We start from the raw sequence: 20,629 nt of genomic DNA, 5'->3' as shown, positions 1-20,629 counted from the left end.
ATTATAATTAGTAGTATTATTATGGGATGGGGCGGAGCCAGGGCTGGGGTACTCAGTTGATATTTGTTAGACTTAGGAGGTACTTGGCTTGAAGAAGGTGAGAAACACTGTTTTAAGCTGATCTTTCCTGCTTCCCAACAAATCCACCAGAAAAAGCTATTTGAGACTAGCTTCGACTTTCAGGGTACCAAAATCTAGAATAAACTACCACCGTTATCTATGTCAGCTCTCTTCCAATAATTTCAGGAAAATGTTAAAGACATATCTTTGTATATCTCATGATTGCCATTCAGTTGTAATCTTACTGTAATTGTACAGGGAAATTTGGGAATCTTATTAGCTGCAATGACTCCTTGCCGAAATTTGTAGGATATAAGAACTTGGTTCAAATTTTTTATTGAGTAATTTTCAGTTTAACAAAAGAAAACCAAGTAAATCTGCAACATTCAGAACTTGGATGGTGTGGTATTTATACATAAACTAATAGGGACTTAATTAAAGCCATTCAGTAACAGAAGTGAAGAATCTCTTCTTCGGCTATTTCAAGCAATTGGGCAGAAAGTCACACATATTCATGTGCTTGATTAAAAATACCACCACATAAAAATCTCAAGGAATTCGAAATAAGGCTTTCTCCACTCAGCTACAACCTCAGTGAAAAAGCTTGAAACTTGATCTTCTTCAGCAAAAATGAATACAACGTTTAACATAAACCACAATATTCTTTAAAACGGGGCTGGTGGGGGTGGGTTCAAATCAGGACATCAACGTCCGTGCCAGCACCGGAAGAACCTACAGCAGCTCCACCCAAAAAAAGTACACACACTATATCCTGGGGGAGGGAGAAGAAGCAAGAAACAGGAACTGATATCAGCTACGATAAAGCCAAATATAACATAACCTACAATAACTTTTATTTAAAATAAATATTTAATTATCCCTCCCCATAAAAAACCCTCGATCTCTTTCCTATGTACTCTCCAGCTGAGCTTCTTTCTTTCACTGCATCATAAGAGGTGGAGCAAAAGATTATCTCAGCAAGCCACTTAATACCGCCTCCTTCATACGTCACACCACTTACACCATAGAGTCACTGCACGGGGTTAGAGAGTAGCCTGCGGTGCTATTGAGTAGCAGTATAGAGCTAGAGAGTAACCCAGGGACTAAGGAACTCAGGTTGTCGGGCGCCCTCCGGCGGAAGGCGCTGGAATTGGTGGGGCTTGCGAGAGAAAGAGAAAGAGCGAGAAATGGCGCTTAGCGGCTCTGCTTGAGAGAAGGTTTCACGCTCTTGTCCGGGTTTCTGTCTGTCTTTTTTTTTCGTGTGTCGGTCAGTGCAGAAAACGGGGGAGGGCGCTTTTCCCCTCCCCTGCACTACACCATGGTGAACACCCGGCTGAGCTCGCACCGCGGCCAAAGAAGCACTATCGGTGGCGGCGGCAGTGGTACCGGCACCGGTGGTAGCAATCATTTCATATCATCCCGCACCCGCTCGTCTAAGCGGCGACTAAGAGCGGAGGAAGACGAGCCGGTGAGTGCTGCGGTTGAGCAACGGGGAGTCAAACGTAAAAACTATTTTGTGTGAGAACCCCCCCCCCCCCTCCTATGCTGCAGGGTGGGACTGTAGCTTGAGGGGTTAGGCAGGAGTAGCATCCTTCCAGGAGGAGAGTAGGTTTTCTGTGTTTTGCGGGACGACGAAGGGAACAACCCAATGTTTTTATTTTTCCGATCCTGGTGTAGGTGTATGCGTCTGTGTCTCTGTGTCTGTCTGAAGGGGGAGGGAAGATAGCAGCAACCGCTCCATCTCTGGTTGTGACTGGCACTGCATGCGCACGCGCACACGCAGCTACTCATATTGCAAAACTTTCAATTTTATCGGGGAGAGGGGTTGTTATTGTTGGGGAGCTAAACGGTTAAGTTTTATTTTTAGTTAGGTTGAAAAAAAATTGCAGGATAGGTTTCTAATTTCCTTGAAATTATAAAAGAGAAACACAAGGATGTACAAAGGCATAATTATACATACCTTGTACAAGCAAAACAAATCCTAAACAACAGAGCTGCTATTACCATTGTTTGACATCTAGTTATCTAAATTAGACCAGACTTTTAATACATTGCATGACTTTTCCAACTTATCAACTAGTGATAACTCAAATTTATGAACTTGTAAAACGGACGGCCAACAAAAGTGAACATTAAGGAATAAGTTGTTCTTCCAAAGAGATAGAATTGTGATTGTAGCAGGTTTCTGGGTCTCGCGGCATTTGTATAGAATGAACTGATGTTTCAGCCATCATGCTGTGGCTTTCTTCAGGGTAGAGATAGAATTGTCTTTATGGCAATTGGCCAAAGGATATGCAATAGTCTGGTTTCAGTTTGATCTAAAGATGTTGTCAAAGCTGAAGATAACCCCCCCCCAATAATCTTCAAGGATAATGGCTCCTTAATATGAAACATTGCAGATATAATTCTCCAAACCCGCAACCAAAAGATATGAGTAAGATGTGCCTCCCAAGATTGCTGGAGACCTCCTTATTGGCAAGCTAGACTCTTTCTGAAGTAAAAACTTACATAGTTGAGAAACAACATGACCCTTTTAAAAAATCATCTCAATGCTTTTATACAAGGTTTTTGCATATTGAGAGATGATAGTATTATCTGTGCTGATTTTCTATGTTGCAGTTGTAGCCACTTAAACTGTTAACTACTCATTTGGAAGTGATAATTGTTGTTGCAGTGTCTGAAAAGATTTTAAAGTTGCATTAGAAATTATGCGAGTCAGAGAGTCCAAATAGCATTCATTACTAGACCAATCTTTCCAAAATATGACTTGTCAATTGTTAATTTTAGGATTTTCTCATATTGGAGGATATATGGATGTATCATATGGCATGTCCATGAGCTTATCCAAATCCAGAAGACAAGCATGAGTACAAAGAAAGGAAAACACCGAGGACATAAATATGGGCCTCATAATTCTGAAAATAACTAAACAGGGCTACACTCTTAAGTTATCCTGGATCCAGTAACAGGATTGTTGCAAAATAAAGTAAAAAAAATCTGAAAAAACTACTGCTAAATCTCCCAAGTACCTAAGGGTTTTAAGGGCAATTTTAGGTGGTTTTTGCCCCCATAAAAATTAAGACAATAATTTATGTAGCTGTTGATAGGATTATGAAAAAAGAACAGGCATTATACTTAAAATTAATTTTGGACATAAGCATCATTTCCTTAGCAACAGCAGCAGATGAATCCAGAGACCAATGGGATAGCACACATCTACTAGCAGGCGGAGATAGAGAAACTGATTAACAGGTGGTCCTATTGGCTGGCACTCCTCCTGTATCTTCAGTATTCTCTATCTCCCAGCAGAAAATGGTCGCTATTCAACTAGCTCCTGAATTCTGGCTGTGACTGGAAAATTATTTTCTCCTGTTGAGGTTTCTCTTCAGTGAGATGGCAATTTTATTTCTCCTGTTGAGGTTTCTCTTCAGTGAGACAGGGGTGTCCGGCTGAATGGTGCCGGCTTTAGGGATTACACCTGGGCTTCCCCCCCAGGTCCCTGCCTCACCCTCCCTCCAATGATAGAAGGTCTGACTGGGTCTCCATTTTTTCTTCTTTCCCTTCTCTGTTTTAAAAAAAAAAAAAAAAAAAAAAGGAGACCACAGTTGCTACATTCTGCCCTGTTAGTGCTGCAGAACCAGCTTACTGGCTTCAACCGGCCCTAACAACAAGTTTGTAAGTATGTATGTGTTTTTTACTGTTTGAACTTCAGGTTCTGTTTGGGAGTCTTAGAACTGTGGGTTTGGTCAACGTACGTTTAAGGAATGGATATTTTATTGAGGCTAAGTTTTTATGACTAGAAATCCGTTGAGGGAGCCGGGACTTTCTGCCCTTTGCATGCACGCGCTTGGTTTTCTTGTTGGCACTCCACATTCATGCACAATTCTAAACCTAAGTATTTTAATTACTTTGAAGACCATACCAATCCATAAGGCATAATGCAATCAGGTTGGGCATGCACATTTAAAGGAAGAACTTCTGTTTTTTGTTTATTTTATAACCTGAGAATTTGGCATACTATTCTACGAATTGAAAGAAAAAGGAAAGTGAATGTTGAGGCAAGGGAAAAAACAACTTATCATCCGCATAAGTGGCCAGTTTGATTTCTAAATTTTAAAATTGAATGCCTTTAATCTCCGGATTGCTCCTAATTGCAATGAGAAAAGGCTCAAGAGCTAGATTAAAAAGCAATTGGAAGAGAGGGCATCCTTGCCGAGTTCCTCTTTGAAGTGAAAGCATTTCTGAAATAGAATTATTAGCGAGTATTCTAGCTGTTGTTTGGTTGGTATAAAGAATCTTAACCCTATTAATTACAATCCTCTGGAGCGCCAAACCTCCTTAAAGTTATAAACAAAAAATTCCATTCCACTCTTATCAAATACTTTTCTGCATCGATGGACATAGTTATGACTGGATGTGGTAGGAATTTTGATAAAAATGATATCTGATGGAAAAGACGGGCATTATCTGTTAATCTATGAGGTATAAATCTAACTTGAGTCAAATAGTTAAAATTGTTGGATCTGTTATTCAATCTTAGATAAAATTTTTGTATAAATTTTATAGTCTATCAGGGGTGTCAAAGTCCCTCCTCGAGGGTCGCAATTCAGTTAGGTTTCAGGATTTCCCCAATGAATATGCATGAGATCTATTAGCACACAATGAAAGCAGTGCATGCAAATAGATCTCTTGCATATTCATTGGGGGAATCCTGAAAACCCGACTAGATTGCGGCCTTCAAGAAGGGACTTTGACACCCCTGGTCTACATTAAGTAAAGAGATTGGTCTATAATTAGGAACCAAGGTGGGATCTTTGTTTGGTTTTGGTAAAATAGTAATCACTGCATCTGAAAAAGAATGTACATTTTGCAACTTTAAGGGCTCCTTTTACTAAGGTGCGCTAGCCTTTTTAGCGCATGTATGCTGAAAAGTTACCTCCTGCTTAAAAGGAGGTGGTAGCGGCTAGCGCGCGGGGCATTTTAGCACGTGCTTTTCTGTGTGTTAAGGCCCTAACACACAGAAAAGCCCTAAGTTCAAGTCCGTGAAAAAAATTCAACAAGTGAGAAGAAAAATCTAATTTGAAAAGTTTATAAAATTCACTTGGAAGAACATCAGAACCTGGACCTTTCTGTGGTTTCATTTGAGCTATTGATTCTAAAATTTCTTGAACAGATATTGACGCTTGTAATGTTTAACCTCTTCAGAAGACCAGGAGGGAATGGGAAGTTTATTATGTTCAAACAATTTTATTGATGAAAATAGCAAAACAATCAAACAGACTAAACATATCAAAGTCGAGCAAGAAACAATGGAACAACATCCACAGCAGAGGAAAACAGTCATCAGTTTTTATAAATAATATGTATAAATCACTTATCCAACCATTCCCCACAGACAGACCTGAGTCTAGAAGCAAGAGCAAAGCACATCAGGGCCCTTGGCTCTTATGAGCCTTGGAGAAGTCCCTCCCCCCCACTCAGATATAGAAGCTGTTATATCAGAAGTATAGTGTACAAAAATAACCCCCCTAATGACAAAAAACACCCCTCCTCCCCACCCAAATAGATCAGTCTCCTAGCCAAATTCAAATGGACCACCATTCGCCTGAGCTATCCCCCCACCCCCTCAGGTACTCTCCTCCCAGTCGACTGCGAACAGCCCACATTATGACAACCACATAAGTATCGCACTATGGCCTTTGGGATGTAAGGACTTTAAATAGGGTTCTCGGATGCAAGGACTGTAAATAGGGTTCCCAGATGCTCATGAATAAGAGCTTCCGCGACCCCTTAGCATCCCTTGCCTCCCAGGTAGCTAACTGATGCAACTGGTTTCGCCAATGCCAGAACACTGGGGGGTGCTGGACCGTCCAGTATTGTAGGATACATTTATGTGCCAACAGGCTCAGTGGGAAGTTTATTAAAGAAAGCATCTAACTCTTCTTAATAACATAGTAGATGATGGCAGATAAAGACCCGAATGGTCCATCCAGTCTGCCCAACCTGATTCAATTTAAATTTTTTAAATTTTTTCTTCATAGCTATTTCTGGGCAAGAATCCAAAGCTCTACCTGGTACTGTGCTTGGGTTCCAACTGCCGAAATCTCAGTTAAAACCTATTCCATCCCTTCTAAACCCTCCCAGCCATTGAAGCCCTCTCCAGCCCATCCTCCCCCCAAACAGCCATTTACAGAGACAGACCGTGCAAGTCTGCCCAGTACTGGCCTTATAATAATAATAATAACTTTATTTTTCTATACCGCCATAGTCAAACTGACTTCTAGGCGGTTCACATAGAAAGAAGGCTGGACAATCAGCGAATTACACAATGTAAGAAGAAGGAAGTTACATAATAATTAGGGAAGCATAGGGAAGGAATACATGAGAGAAAGAAATTACATATTACATTGGGGTTATAAGGGGAAAGAATATCCGAGAGAGGTCATCTGATTAGGCAAGGAATTTGTCAAATAGAGCGGTTTTAATTGATTTTCGGAATGTGTTGTAGGTCTGTCTGGCTTTATTTATGTGGTTTCCTTAGTTCAATATTTAATATTATTTTCTGATTCTAGATCCTCTGTGTTCATCCCACGCTTCTTTGAATTCGGTCACCGTTTTCCTCTCCACCACCTCTCTCGGGAGTGCATTCCAAGCATCCACCACCCTCTCCATAAAGTAGAATTTCCTAACATTGCTCTTAAATCTACCACCCCTCAACCTCAAATTATGTCCTTTGGTTTTACCATTTTCCTTTCTCTGGAAAAGATTTTGTTCTACGTTAATACCCTTCAAATATTTGAACGTCTGAATCATATCTCCCCTGTCCCTCCTTTCTTCTAGGGTATACATATTCAGGGCTTCCAGTCTCTCCTCATACGTCTTCTGGCACAAGCCTCCTATCATTTTCGTCGCCCTCCTCTGGACCGCTTCAAGTCTTCTTACGTCGTTCGCCAGATACGGTCTCCAAAACTGAACACAATACTCTTAAGTGGGGGCCTTACCAATAATCTGTACAGGGGCATCAACACCTTCTTCCTTCTACTGGCTACGCCTCTCTATACAGCCCAGCATCCTTCTGGCAACAGCGACTGCCTTGTCACACTGTTTTTTTGCCTTAAGATCTTCGAACACTATCACCCCAAGGTCCCTCTCCCTGTCCGTGCATATCAGTTTCTCACCTCCCAGCACATACGGTTCCTTCCGATTATTAATCCCCAAATGCATTACTCTGCATTTCTTTGCATTGAATTTTAGTTGCCAGGCATTAGACCATTCCTCTAACTTTTCCAGATCCTTTTTCATATTTTTGACTCCCTCGTCGGTGTCTACTCTTACAAATCTTGGTATCATCTGCAAAAAGGCACACTTTTCCTTCTAACCCTTCAGCAATGTCACTCACAAACATATTAAACAGGATCGGCCTCAGCACCGAACCCTGAGGGACTCCACTATTCACCTTTCCTTCCTCCGAGTGACTTCCATTAACCACCACCCTCTGGCGTCTGTCCGACAGCCAGTTTCTAACCCAGTTCATCACTTTGGGTCCTAACTTCAGCCCTTCAAGTTCAGCAGCCTCCTATGAGGAACCGTATCGAAGGCTTTGCTGAAATCTAAGTAAATTACATCTAGCATTTGTCCTTGATCCAGCTCTCTGGTCACCCAATCAAAAAAACCAATCAGGTTCGTTTGCCACGATTTACCTTTTGTAAAGCCATGTTGTCTCGGATCCTGTAACCCATTAGATTCAAGGAAGTACACTATCCTTTCTTTCAGCAACACTTCCATTATTTTTCCAAAAACTGAAGTGAGGCTCACCGGCCTGTAGTTTCCTGCTTCATCCCTTTGACCACTTTTGTGAATAGGAACCACATCCGCTCTCCTCCAGTCCCCAGGAATCACTCCCGTCTCCAGAGATTTGTTGATCAAGTCTTTAATAGGACTCACCAGAACCTCTCTGAGCTCCCTTAGTATCCTGGAATTGATCCCGTCTGGTCCCATCGCTTCGTCCACCTTCAGTTTTTCAAGTTGCTCATAAACACTTTCCTCCGTGAACAGTGCAGAATCTACTCCATTTTCTCGTGTATCTTTGCCAGACAATCTTGGTCCTTCTCCAGGATTTTCTTCTGTGAACACATAACAGAAGTATTTGTTTTGCATATTTGCTTTTTCCTCATCACTTTCCACATATTGGTTCCCAGCATCTTTTAGTTTAGAAATTCCATTTTTCATCTTCTTCCTTTCACTAATATATCTGAAAAAATTTTTGTCTCCCTTTTTTACATTTTTTACATTTGTTCTTCCGCCTGTGCTTTCGCCAGACGTATCTCTCTCTTGGCTTCTTTCAGTTTCACCCTGTAGTCCTTTCTGCATATGCCAACTCTTTTACCTTTATTTTCTCCGCCACTAGTTTGGAGAACCATATCGGCTTCCTTTTTCTCTTGTTTTTATTTATTTTCTTCACATAAAGGTCCGTAGCCATTTTTATCGCTCCTTTCAACTTAGACCACTGTCTTTACACTTCTCTTATGTCCTACCATCCTAACAGCTCTTTCTTCAGGTACTCTCCCATTGCATTAAAGTTCGTACGTTTGAAATCTAGGACTTTAAGTATTGTGCGGCCGCTCTCCACTTTAGCCATTATATCAAACCAAACCGTTTGATTGGTACTTCCCAGGTGAGCACCCACTCGAACATTAGAGATACTCTCTCCATTTGTGAGGACCAGATCCAATCGCTTTTTCCCTCATGGGTTCCATCACCATTTGTCTGAGCAGAGCCTCTTGAAAGGCATCCACAATCTCCCTACTTCTTTCTGATTCTGCAGACGGAACATTCCAGTCCGCATCCGGCAGGTTGAAATCTCCCAACAGCAGCACCTCCTCTTTCCTTCCAAACTTTTGGATATCCACAATCAGATCCTTATCAATTTGCTGCGATTGAGTCGGAGGTCTGTAGACTACACCCACGTAGATAGAAGTTCCATCTTTTCAGAGCGATCCATATCGCTTCTTCCTCTCCCCAGGTCCCTTGCATTTCGGTCGCTTGGATATTGATCTTTACATAGAGAGCTACTCCTCCACCTTTTTGACCATCTCTGTCCTTCCTAAAAAGATTATATCCCGGTATGTTTGCATCCCATCCATGTGATTCACTGATTCTCTGTGATAGCGACAATATCTAGATCTGCCTCTAACATCAGGGCTTGCACATCATGAACTTTGTTGCTTAGACTGTGAGCATTTGTGGTCATCGCTTTCCAGCTATTTTTCAGTGGTAATCTCCTTTTTCGTATATATTTTTGTTTCGTTTCACTTTCCGTTGCAATACTATTGTTGATGAGGACTCTGATTTATATAATTCTGAATAAAACTTATGAAATGCGTGTAATATATCAGATGACTTAGTATAATGTGAATTTTTATGATTTATTAATAGTATTTGACTTAATTTTTTTTCTTTTTAAGTAATTTGCTAGCAAGCAATTACATTTATTTTGTTCAGCATACAGTCGACTCCACCTAAGTGCACATCGGTTGAGCGCACGCTTTGGTTATCTGCAGCCTACCACCATGGTCCCATTTTTTTTTTTTTTTTACATTAAAGTCAATGGAAGTAAACTCCGGATAATTGCAATTCTGATAAGCACACAATCCGCTTATGCGCACTGATGTTATAGGTTACGTTCTCTCCGGTTTAAAAGCAAACACGTTCTCACGTGGATGAGGCACGTGTTTCAGAACAGCAGTCTAGGCCTGGCCAAGTATTCGAACTTTTGGAACTGTATCATCGCGTCGCGTGGACAAAAAACCATGTCTTTGGCTGAATGTGTCGATGTCTTAAAGAGACTTGACCAACGGGAGAGTCAGGTCTCTATTGCAAAACATTACAGTGTTCATCCTAGCCACATTCTTGGCTTTACAAAAAAAAAAATAAAAAAAGCAAGCCATATTGAAAGATTGGCAAAACAACCGTAATCTTATCAGAAAACGGAAAAGAATTGGGAACGCTGGAGACATTAAACAGGTGTTGCTGTGATGGTTTGCTGAAGCTAGAAGTTGACAACTGCCAATCAGTGGGCGTCTGCTGATGAAGAAAGCAGCAAGCTATCCGAAGAACTGGGTGCAGAAGACTTTAAAACAACAAACGGATGGCTGGAGAGGTGGAAGGTTCGTAACAGCATAAAGTTTAAGAAGCAGCATGGCAAAAAAGAAGACGCGGATGAGTTTGGTGCAGAAAGATGGGTCATGGAAGTGTTGCCTCAGTCATTGGTGGATATGAACCATGTGACGTTTTCAACGTCGATGAGACGGGCCTATACTGGCGTGCAATCCCTGATGGAACATTGGCTTTCAAACGCAGCAAAACTGTTGGCTTCAAGGTGCCAAAGGAACGATTGACATTGCTTCTCAGTTACAATATGGATGATAGTGAAAAGCTTGAGCCACTGATGATTGGGAAGAATTGAAATCCTCGGTGCTTTAAAAACATTAAACACCTGCCTGCTGAATTTTAAAGCAACAAAAACGCATGGATTGAATGGCTGCAGAAACTTGACAATCTGATGAGAAGGCGTAGGAGGCACATTGTAATGCTGTGTGATAACTGTGTAGCACACAGCAATGACATATGACTAACCAACATCAAACTCGTGTTTCTTTCGCCAAACACGATGTCTTTGATCCAACTGATGGACTAAGGGATAATCACAAAATTCAAATGTCATTACAAGTTGCTTGTCCTAAGATTTGTGATGGCAGTGATTGCAAGCATGGAATCCAGTCCCCAGGCTTCTGAGCCCATGAGAAAAATGATGGTGCTCAACTCTCTTCACATGGTACGGGAAGCGTGGAGTCGAGTCTCATCATCAGTGATTTCAAATTGCTATCGACGGGCGAGCTTCATTCACGCATCCAATAAGACAACTGAAGCTGACACTTCGTCCATTGAACTCCCAGTTGGACTCTCGCCACAAGAGTTTGAGCTGTATGTCACTGTTGACAACGATGTGCCCACATCATCTGACAGCACTAATTCTGATATTTGTACAGTCATAAAGGACACTGCAGACAACCAAGAGTCTGATGAGGACGGCGATACTGCTGTGGTCATCACGACTAATGAAACACCTGCAGAGATTATTTCCTTCTCGAATGAGCTGAAGTCTCTGCACACACTGCGTTGTTATCTGGAGATAAATGGATGTCACGACTATGGACAGTTTTATAGCATCAGTAGTCGGATACACAGCCTGAATCGTGCAATCTGCGTGCAGAAAACAATGACTGATTATTTTAGTAGAATGTTGGTTTAAAAAAGGTTTACAGTGTATTGCAAGACGGAACAGTGCTGTTCTATAACTGAACCGTGTTAAATTGTATTCGATGTGTTTTTTGCAGAATAAAAGTTTTATTGCATTTGACTACAGCATACTGTGATTTTTCATGACTAAAAAATGGTTCTCCGATTAAGCACACACTCGGTTTAAGCGCACTTAGTGGTCCAGTTTGGAGGCCTTGCACTTAAGTGGAGTCGACTTTTTGTAAAAAAAAAAAATTAACCTCCTCTTTTACTAAGGTGCGCTAGCCAATTTAGAAGTGCTACTAACGCGTCCGTTATAGTCTATGGACGCATTAGCATTTAGCGTGCTCTAAATCGGCTAGCATGCCTCAGTAAAAGGACCCCTAATTAACTGCCTTAACAGACAAAATTTTATTGTATTCATATTTTTTCTTTAATAAGGAATTCCATATAACAGGATCAAGTGCTATACCATAGTTTAATTATAGAACTTTAATATTATTTTCTAAAAGTTGTAACTGTTTATTTCTTTCTTTATAATGATGCGCTGCAGTGAATATAAATTCAACTCTTAAGAGAAGCTTTAAATGCTTCCCATGTAATAAATGAATTATCCAATTTAATATTCCACTTAAATAAATTAGAAAGAAACTCCTGGATCTTCCTAATATAAATATTATTTGCCAACAACTGAGAGTTTAACGTCCAAAGAGGCTTTTTGCTTGGAAATTGTGAATATAATTGTAAGTTAACTGATATAGCCGCATGGTCAGAGAATGTAATTGAATCTATCTTTGCATTCGTGACAGAATCTAAAAGATTGTTAGCTATTAAGAAATCAATCCTAGAATAACTTTGATGCGGAAATGAAAAAAATGTATAATCCCTTTCAATTGGATGAAATTGTCTCCAGGGATCTAACAAATTAAACATATTAATGAGTGAATGAAGAGGAAAAAAAAGCCTTGGGTATGTTATACACCAATTCTAGATTACCTATCCAGACAAGCATCAAAGGGCATATTAAAATGCCCAGCCAATATCATTGGTACTGCATCATGGATACAGTGGCACCTGAGAAATTGATCATAATACATCATGATTTTGTTCCGTGTCCATGGAGGTCCGAAGGAATAGTCAAAGTGAGACGCGAGCTGCTCAAATGTGAGAGAATTTGGAGGAAATCTGGAGATCAAGATAATCACGATAGCTATTGCATTGAGTTGTTGAAGTACTACTCCTACTACTATTAATTATTTCTATAGCGCTACCAGATGCACACAGCTCTGCACAGAGTCACAAAGAGTAAAAAAACAGTCCCTGCTTGAAAGAGTACAAAATCGTTGTTTAAAATTGAACATTTTAGATTCTTCCAGGAGTGTATTAAGTATGCTTAGAGTAGACGAAGAAAATTATTTAACATGGTTAAATATTTTCTTGATGGAAAATGTGGATTGGGAAGTGCACAGTTTCTAATGTGGAGGCATATGCATCTTTTATGCAACATAAGCAGATTGAGGATGTATTGAGTGAGAGTGGTAAAATAAGTTGTTCAAAGAATATTATTGATTCTTGGAGTATCTTTGAACTTTTGGATGGAGAACAGATATCATCAGTCATCACTCAGGTGACACCAATACATGCAGTGTTAGAACCGTATAATACCTCTGTTGTAACCTCTGTTGTAAATAAGTCAATGAGTGAGGGTATTCTGCCTTTAGGATGTAAAGAATCCACAGTTACACCAATTCTGAAAATAAGTGTGTTGAATGTGGAGGAGATGAAAAATTTTCGGTCAGTTTCCTTGGTTCCATTTTGGGAAAAGTAATTGAGAAGATTGTGATGACACAGATGAATGTTTATATCGATCGGATTGATTGTCTTGATCCATTTCAGTTTGGATTTAGACAAGCACACACCATGGAATTGCTTCTTGTTTCAGTGTTGGACACTTTAAGAGAGCAATTGGATAAGAATATGAGATACTGTGTTGTTTCACTTGATATTTCAGGGGCTTTTGACTCCGTCAATCTGGACATGTTACTATTGAAGTTGGAAAGATTAGGTATGGTTGGGAACGTTTTGCAATGGTTTGCATCCTATCTTAAGGGCAGATCCTTTAGAGCAGTGGTCCCCAACCCTGTTTTGGAGGACCACCAGCCAGTCAGGTTTTCGGGATAGCCCTATTGAATATGTGTGAAAGAGATTTGCATGTAATGAAGATGATAGGGATGCAGATCTGCCCCATGCATATTCATTAGGGGTATCACAAAAACCTGACTGGCTAGTGGTCCTCCAGGACAGGGATGAGGACCACTGCTTTAGAGTATATAGTGGTACAGAAGTATCTGGCCTCTTTAATATATACATGTCCACATTGGGAGAAGTGTTTCAGAAGCTAGGCCTACAGTATAGTCTCTATGCCAGTATCTCGCAAACTTTTTTGAGCCGGGGCACACTAAACCTACTGTCCCTTGCTCGAGACACCCAGAAGTGTGCTGGCGTTGGTGTATTGACATCACATGCATGCGTGATGCCAGTGTGCTGACATCAGCGCATGCGCAAAGGCCCTTCAAACGGGCCTTGAGCCGAGAGAAGGGCTGGCAGAGAGAAGAGGTGCCGGCGTCGGGAGATTGCTTACAGGACGTGCCTCTCTTCACAAGAGGCATGTCCTGTAGACAGTCATCCAGTGCCGGCACCTCTCCTCTTCCCCAGTGTTCCACAGCACACCTGAAATCTCAGGAGGCACACTGGTGTGCCGTGGCACACAGTTCGCGATACACTGTTTTATTCTTATGATAATCTCTTTTTTTCCCTATATGTAACAAGTGTCCAAAGGGTGGAGAGATGTTTGCAGGATTATATGGAGATGATTGTGGAATGGATAAATGATCATGGATTGAAGTTGAATGTGAATAAAACGGAAGGATGATTGGAATTGGAAAGGTTAAATGTGATGGGGGAGGAAGTGATAGTAAAGAAGGAGATGAATGTGTTGGGAGTGTGCTTGAACAGTTCACTATCTATGAAAAGCCAAATATTGAAGACAGTATGGATAGGGTACTTGCAGTTGAGAATGTTATATACAGTAGGTTGAAACCGATGCTGCAGGATTATGATTTTCGTACGGTAGTGCAGACGTTAATTTTAAGCAAGGTTGATTATTATAACGCATTGTATTAGGGGTTGCAAAGGTGAAGTTGAGGGTGTTACAGTTCTAAATTCAGCAGCACAATTACTAACTGGTGTGCCGAGAGTAGCCCATATAACACATATTCTTAAATGACTGCACTGGTTACCGATCCAGCACAGGGTGCAATACGAGGTATTGTCGATAGTTCATCAGGTTGTGTACAGTGTCTTTCCTGCTATATTGAAGGAGTGGTTTGATGGACACAAACTGATGAGGACCAGCCAGCACGGCTTCAGCAAAGGAAGATCTTGCTTGACAAACTTACTGCACGTTGAAGGAGTAAATGAACAGATAGAGTGACCCATTTGACATCATATATCTAGATTTTCAAAAGGCGTTCGACAAGGTTCCGCATTAACGAAACAATCCAAAAAGATAACCCCAAAGACTTCATTTCACACTGGGGCTATTTGAGCAACAACATCCTTGATGAACAAGCCCCACTTCGAACCAAAACCAGAGCATGCAGACGATCAGACCAATGGTTCGACGAAGAATTACTCCTACTCAAGAGACAATGTAAACGTCTGGAAAGAAAATAGAGAAAAACCAACCAAGATCACATGAAAACCGCCTGGGAAAAAATTAACAAACAATACAAACTTCTATTAAAAGAAAAGAGAAAAAAACATTACACCAACCTAATAGGCACGGAAACCCAAGACACCAAAAAACTATTCCAAATATTAAAAGATCTAACTAACACCATACCCTATTTGACCACTAACAATAACTCCTCCCCTTCAGCCTCCCTCCTAGCTGAACACTTCAAGAATAAAATTACAAACACCAGAGCTACTCTCATTAGTAACCCAACCCACCTACTTGAAGTCACAATACTTCCCACAGAAAATGAATCTTGTGCTGCAGACAGATCTTGGTCCCAATTCCCTAAGATACATTGAACCGAATTCAACAAACTCTACAATAAGTACAGCCACGCATCATGTGAACTCAACCACTGCCCGCCATATCTCCTGTCATCAGCGAGCACTAAGTTCCGTACCTTACTCCTACACTGGATACAAACCATGCTCACAGATGGCATTTTCCCGAATGACCTCAGCGAAATCATCATCACCCCAATCTTAAAAGACCCAAAAGGACCAACAGACCTCTCATCCAACTACAGACCAATAGCCTCAATACCTCTATATATCAAACTAACAGAAGGATTAGTAGCCAAATTCCTCACCAACTATCTTGAGCACTATAACTTACTCCATCCCACGCAATCCGGCTTCAGCACAGAGACACTACTAGGCTCCCTTATCGACACAGCAAGACAACACCTCAGCATTGGAAAAAAAATGCTGCTCATACAGTTGGACCTGACGGCGGCATTTGACCTGGTAGACCATAACATCCTACTGCTAATCTTGGACTCAATAGGCATCTCAGATAAAGTATACTCATGGTTTGAAGGTTTCTTAAAATCCAGAACATGCAAAGTAAAATCAGACAAAGAAAAATCCAAACCTTGGTCCAACCCCTGAGGCGTTCCACAAGGGTCCCCACCGTCCCCTACTCTCTTCAACCTATATATGGCCTCTCTTGGCGTTTACCTGAACAAACAAGGCCTATCCTCTTATAGCTATGCTGATGACATCACCATCCTCATTCCTTTCGACCAACCAATGCTCTTAATGTCAGACACACTACACAGAACTCTAGCTACAGTTACGACTTGGATGGAAGACCACAAGCTGAAACTCAACCCAGACAAAACTAAATTCATCCTCCTAGAAAATAACAAAATCCCAACCATAACCAACTTAGAAATCAACTCTATCAACTATCCTTTGCAAACCACCCTAAAACTTCTAGGTATGACTATTGATAGAGGCTGCACCATGCAACCACAAATTAACAAAACGATACAGAAATCTTTCGCAGTTATGAGAAACCTTAGACAAGTCCGAAAATTCTTCGAAAAAACACAATTTCAGCTCTTAGTACAATCTCTAATCCTAAGTATCCTAGACTATTACAACATCCTCTACCTCCCCTGCCCTGCAATAATGATTAAACAACTACAGACAATTCAGAATACAGCTCTGAGACTCGTCTATTCATTGAAAAAACATGATCACATTACTGAGGCATTCATCAATTCTCATTGGCTTCCAATCCAGGAAAGAATACAATTAAAATCTACTGTATACTATTTAAAACTATAAATGGAGACAGCCCAACCTACCTAAACGACCGCCTCATCCAAACCACCTCTACCAGGCATAGAAAAACACACACCCCATTCACTTACCCCCCAATCAAAGAATTAAAACAGAAAAAACTATACAATGGACTACTGGCCACTCAGGCAGCAAAGATAGACAACCAAGTCTCCAACCTATTGACAACAACCCCAGACTACAAGATGTTCAGAAAGGAAATAAAAACTATACTCTTCAAGAAATCCCTTAATAAAGCTTAATACCATGATAAAGCTTAACCCCCCTCTTACCATCCCCTCCCTAACCCCAGATCCTACTTTTCCCTCTCTTGGAAACCTTCTCTGATCTAACGTTGTAACCCTTCTTCCATAACTCTTTTTGTAATCCGCTTTGAACCGAAAGGTAATGGCGGAATAGAAATCTGTAATGTAATGTAATGAACGTCTACTTCGAAAATTGCGAGCCATGGAATCGAAGGTGATATACTCACGTGGATTAAAAACTAGTTGGCGGATAGGAAACAGTGAGTGGGGGTGAATGGGCAATACTCAGAATGGAAAAGCGTCGCAAGTGGAGTGCCGCAGGGTTTGGTGCTCGGGTCTATGCTCTTTAACATATTTATAAACGACCTAAAAATTGGCATGACGAGTGATGTGATTAAATTTGCAGACAATACAGAGTTATTCAGAGTAGTGAGGACACAGAAGGATTACGAAGACCTACAAAGAGACATAAATACACTCAAGGCTGCAAAATGGCAAATGAGGTTCAACATGGATAAGTGCAAGGTGATGCATGTCAGTACCAAAAATCATATGCACGAATACAGGATGTCCAGTGCTATACTCAGAGAGAGCCCCCAGGAATGAGACTTAGGAGTACTTGTAGACAAGCCAATGAAACCGTCTGCACAATGTGCGGCGGTGGCAAAAAGGGCAAACAAAATGCTAGGAATGATTAAGAAGGGGATCATGAACAGATTTGAAAAGGTTATCATGCCGCTATACTGGGCCATGGTATGTCCCCACCTGGCATACTGCGTCCAACACTGGTCACCGTACATGAAAAGGACATAGTACTAATTGAAAGGGTCCAGAGAAGAGAAACAAAAATGGTTAGGGGTACTGGGGAAGTTGCCATACAACGAGAGGCTAGAGAAACTGGGCCTATTCTCCCTTGAAAAGAGAAGACTGAGAGGGGACATGATCGAAACATTCAAGATTTTGAAGGGAATTGACTTAGTAGAGACAGAGATTGTTCACCCTCTCAATGGTGAAGAGAACGAGAGGGCACTCGCTAAAGCTAGAAGGGAAAAGATTCCGTACAAATGTAAGGAAGTTCTTCTTCATCCAGAAAGTGGTGGAGGTTTGGAATGCTCAAAAAGAAATCCAACCAAATCTGCAGGAAAACCACCGCAACAGGAAAACCAAACAAAATCTGCAGACAATGTACAGGATGCAAGCAAGAATTTACTATACCAAAGTTAAAATGCAGTAATATAAAAACCTTTTTACCAACCAAGAGACCCAACATGGTCTGTGTTTCGGACAACACACCTTCATCAGGGGTCCTAATAAATAAAAATGCAATACTGAAATGATATGGACAATATAAAAAAAAATAAGTGAAATAAAAGAATGGTGTTGTCATGCCATGCTTAAAGAAAATGTGATGATGTGACATAAAAAGGGATAAATGATATATATTGAGGGACACATTGGCCTCCAGTGACCACAACATGGTATGGTTCAATCTCAGGAAAGGTTTCACTAAATCTACCACACTGACCAAGGTCCTCAAATTCAAGGACACAAACTTCAAAGAAATGGGAGACTTCGTTCACCAGGCGCTACAAAGCCAAGCAGAAACCGATAACGTGGAAGAAATGTGGTCGACTTTGAAAGCCACCATACAAGAGGCAACAAACTGCTATGTTAAATCAGTAAGTAAACGGCGAAGGAACAATAAGCCACAGTGGTTCTCTGCGGAGATTTCGGACCTCATAAAGGAGAAGAAAAAAGCATTCATCTCTTATAAACAATCAGGGAAACAGGACTCTAGGGAAGTCTATCTGGCCAAGTCAAAAGCCGTCAAACAGCAGTTAGGGAGGCCAAATTCCGCATGGAGGAGTCTCTAGCGAAGAACATCCAGAAAGGAGATAAATCCTTCTTCAGGTATATCAGTGACAGAAATAAGAACTCGGGCAGGATAGTACGTCTTAGGAAACCAGACGGAGACTATGTAGAAGCGGACTCAGAAAAAGCCCAACTGTTAAATGAATACTTCTGCTCAGTCTTCACCTGCGAGGTGCCAGGACTCGGTCCTCAGCTACAGACAAGGGTTGACGCAGATGACCCATTTAGTAATTTCAAGTTTACACCCAGTGGTGTCTACTGTGAGCTGTCAAAGCTTAAGGTTAACAAGGCAATGGGGCCTGACAACCTACACCCCAGGGTGCTCAGGGAGTTGTGTGATGTCTTGGCGGAACCGCTATCCGCGCTCTTCAATCTCTCCCTTAGTACGGGTAACGTCCCGTTGGACTGGAAGAAAGCTAACATCATTCCATTCCACAAGAAAGGCTCCAAGATGGAGACAGCAAACTACAGATCGGTGAGTCTCACATCAATAGTGTGCAAACTAATGGAAACTCTAATCAAACGCCAATTGGATACGATTCTGAACGAGGAGAATCTACGGGATCCCCGTCAACATGGATTTACTAAGGGGAGATCCTGCCAATCCAACCTAATCAGCTTCTTTGACTGGGTGACGAGGAAGCTGGATGTTGGGGAGTCCCTGGACATCATTTACCTGGACTTCAGTAAAGCATTCGATAGCGTACCACACCGCAGGTTGCTGAGCAAGATGAGTTCTATAGGATTGGGCGACACATTGACGAAATGGGTTGGGAACTGGCTTGGAGGTAGGCTTCAGAGGGTAGTGGTGAATGGCACCCCCTCCGAAATGACGGAGGTAATCAGTGGAGTGCCGCAGGGCTCAGTCCTGGGCCCGATGCTATTCAACATCTTTATAAGAGACTTGGCAGAAGGGCTACGAGGTAAAATAACATTATTCACCGATGATGCCAAACTAAGCAATGTAGTGGGCAAAAGCACAACAGACATAAATACAATGTCCGACAACATGATGCACGACCTACTCCTACTGGAGCGCTGGTCTAGGTCCTGGCAACTCAGCTTCAATGCCAAAAAATGCAAAGTCATGCAGCTGGGCAGCCAAAATCCATGCAAGACTGGTGAGATCCTAACAAGAACTGAAGCAGAACGAGACTTAGGGGTGATCGTCAGTGAGAACATGAAGACTGCCAATCAAGTGGAGCAAGCTTCATCCAAGGCAAGGCAAATCATAGGTTGCATACGCAGGAGTTTCGTCAGCCGTAAGCCTGAAGTCATTATGCCATTGTATAGATCCATGGTGAGGCCCCACCTGGAATACTTTGTGCAATTCTGGAGGCCGCATTACCGTAAGGATGTGCTGAGACTGGAGTCGGTCCAGAGAATGGCCACCTGGATGGTCTTGATACTCAAGGATCTCCCGTACGAGGAATGGCTGGATAAGTTGCAGCTGTACTCACCCGAGGAACACAGAGAGAGGGGTTGACATGATAGAGACATTCAAGTATCTCACGGGCCGCATCGAGGTGGAAGAAGATGTCTTCTTTTTCAAGGGTCCCGCGGCAACAAGGGGGCATCCATGGAAAATCAGGGGTGGGAAACTGCACGGGGACACCAGGAAATTCTTTTTCACTGAAAGGGTGGTTGATCGCTGGAATAGTCTTCCACTTCAGGTTATTGAGGCCAGCAGCGTGCCTGATTTTAAGGCCGAATGGGATAGACACGTGGGATCTATTCACAGAGAATGGTAGGGAAGGGTCATTGGG

General features: G+C 41.6%; 1 protein-coding gene across 3 annotated transcripts in view; it reads left to right on the top strand.

Annotated features, from left to right (window-relative positions):
• The first annotated feature begins 1,079 nt into the window (after positions 1-1,079).
• ATAD2B (ATPase family AAA domain containing 2B) overlaps positions 1,080-20,629 on the top strand; it is a 528,611-nt gene continuing 509,061 nt past the window's right edge. For 2 of the 3 annotated variants that reach the window (XM_033936343.1, XM_033936342.1), the window contains exon 1: positions 1,081-1,528. In XM_033936343.1, the coding sequence (XP_033792234.1) occupies positions 1,379-1,528 (150 nt within the window). In that variant the 5' untranslated portion in view covers positions 1,081-1,378. Of the gene's footprint in view, positions 1,529-20,629 lie in introns of all 3 variants that reach the window. The other variant, XM_033936345.1, reaches the window with a different exon arrangement.

Source organism: Geotrypetes seraphini, chromosome 3 (genome assembly GCF_902459505.1).
Source record: "Geotrypetes seraphini chromosome 3, aGeoSer1.1, whole genome shotgun sequence".
Lineage (NCBI taxonomy): Eukaryota > Metazoa > Chordata > Amphibia > Gymnophiona > Dermophiidae > Geotrypetes > Geotrypetes seraphini.
Note: the sequence above shows the minus strand (reverse complement) of the source record. Positions and strands in the feature narration are given on the sequence as shown.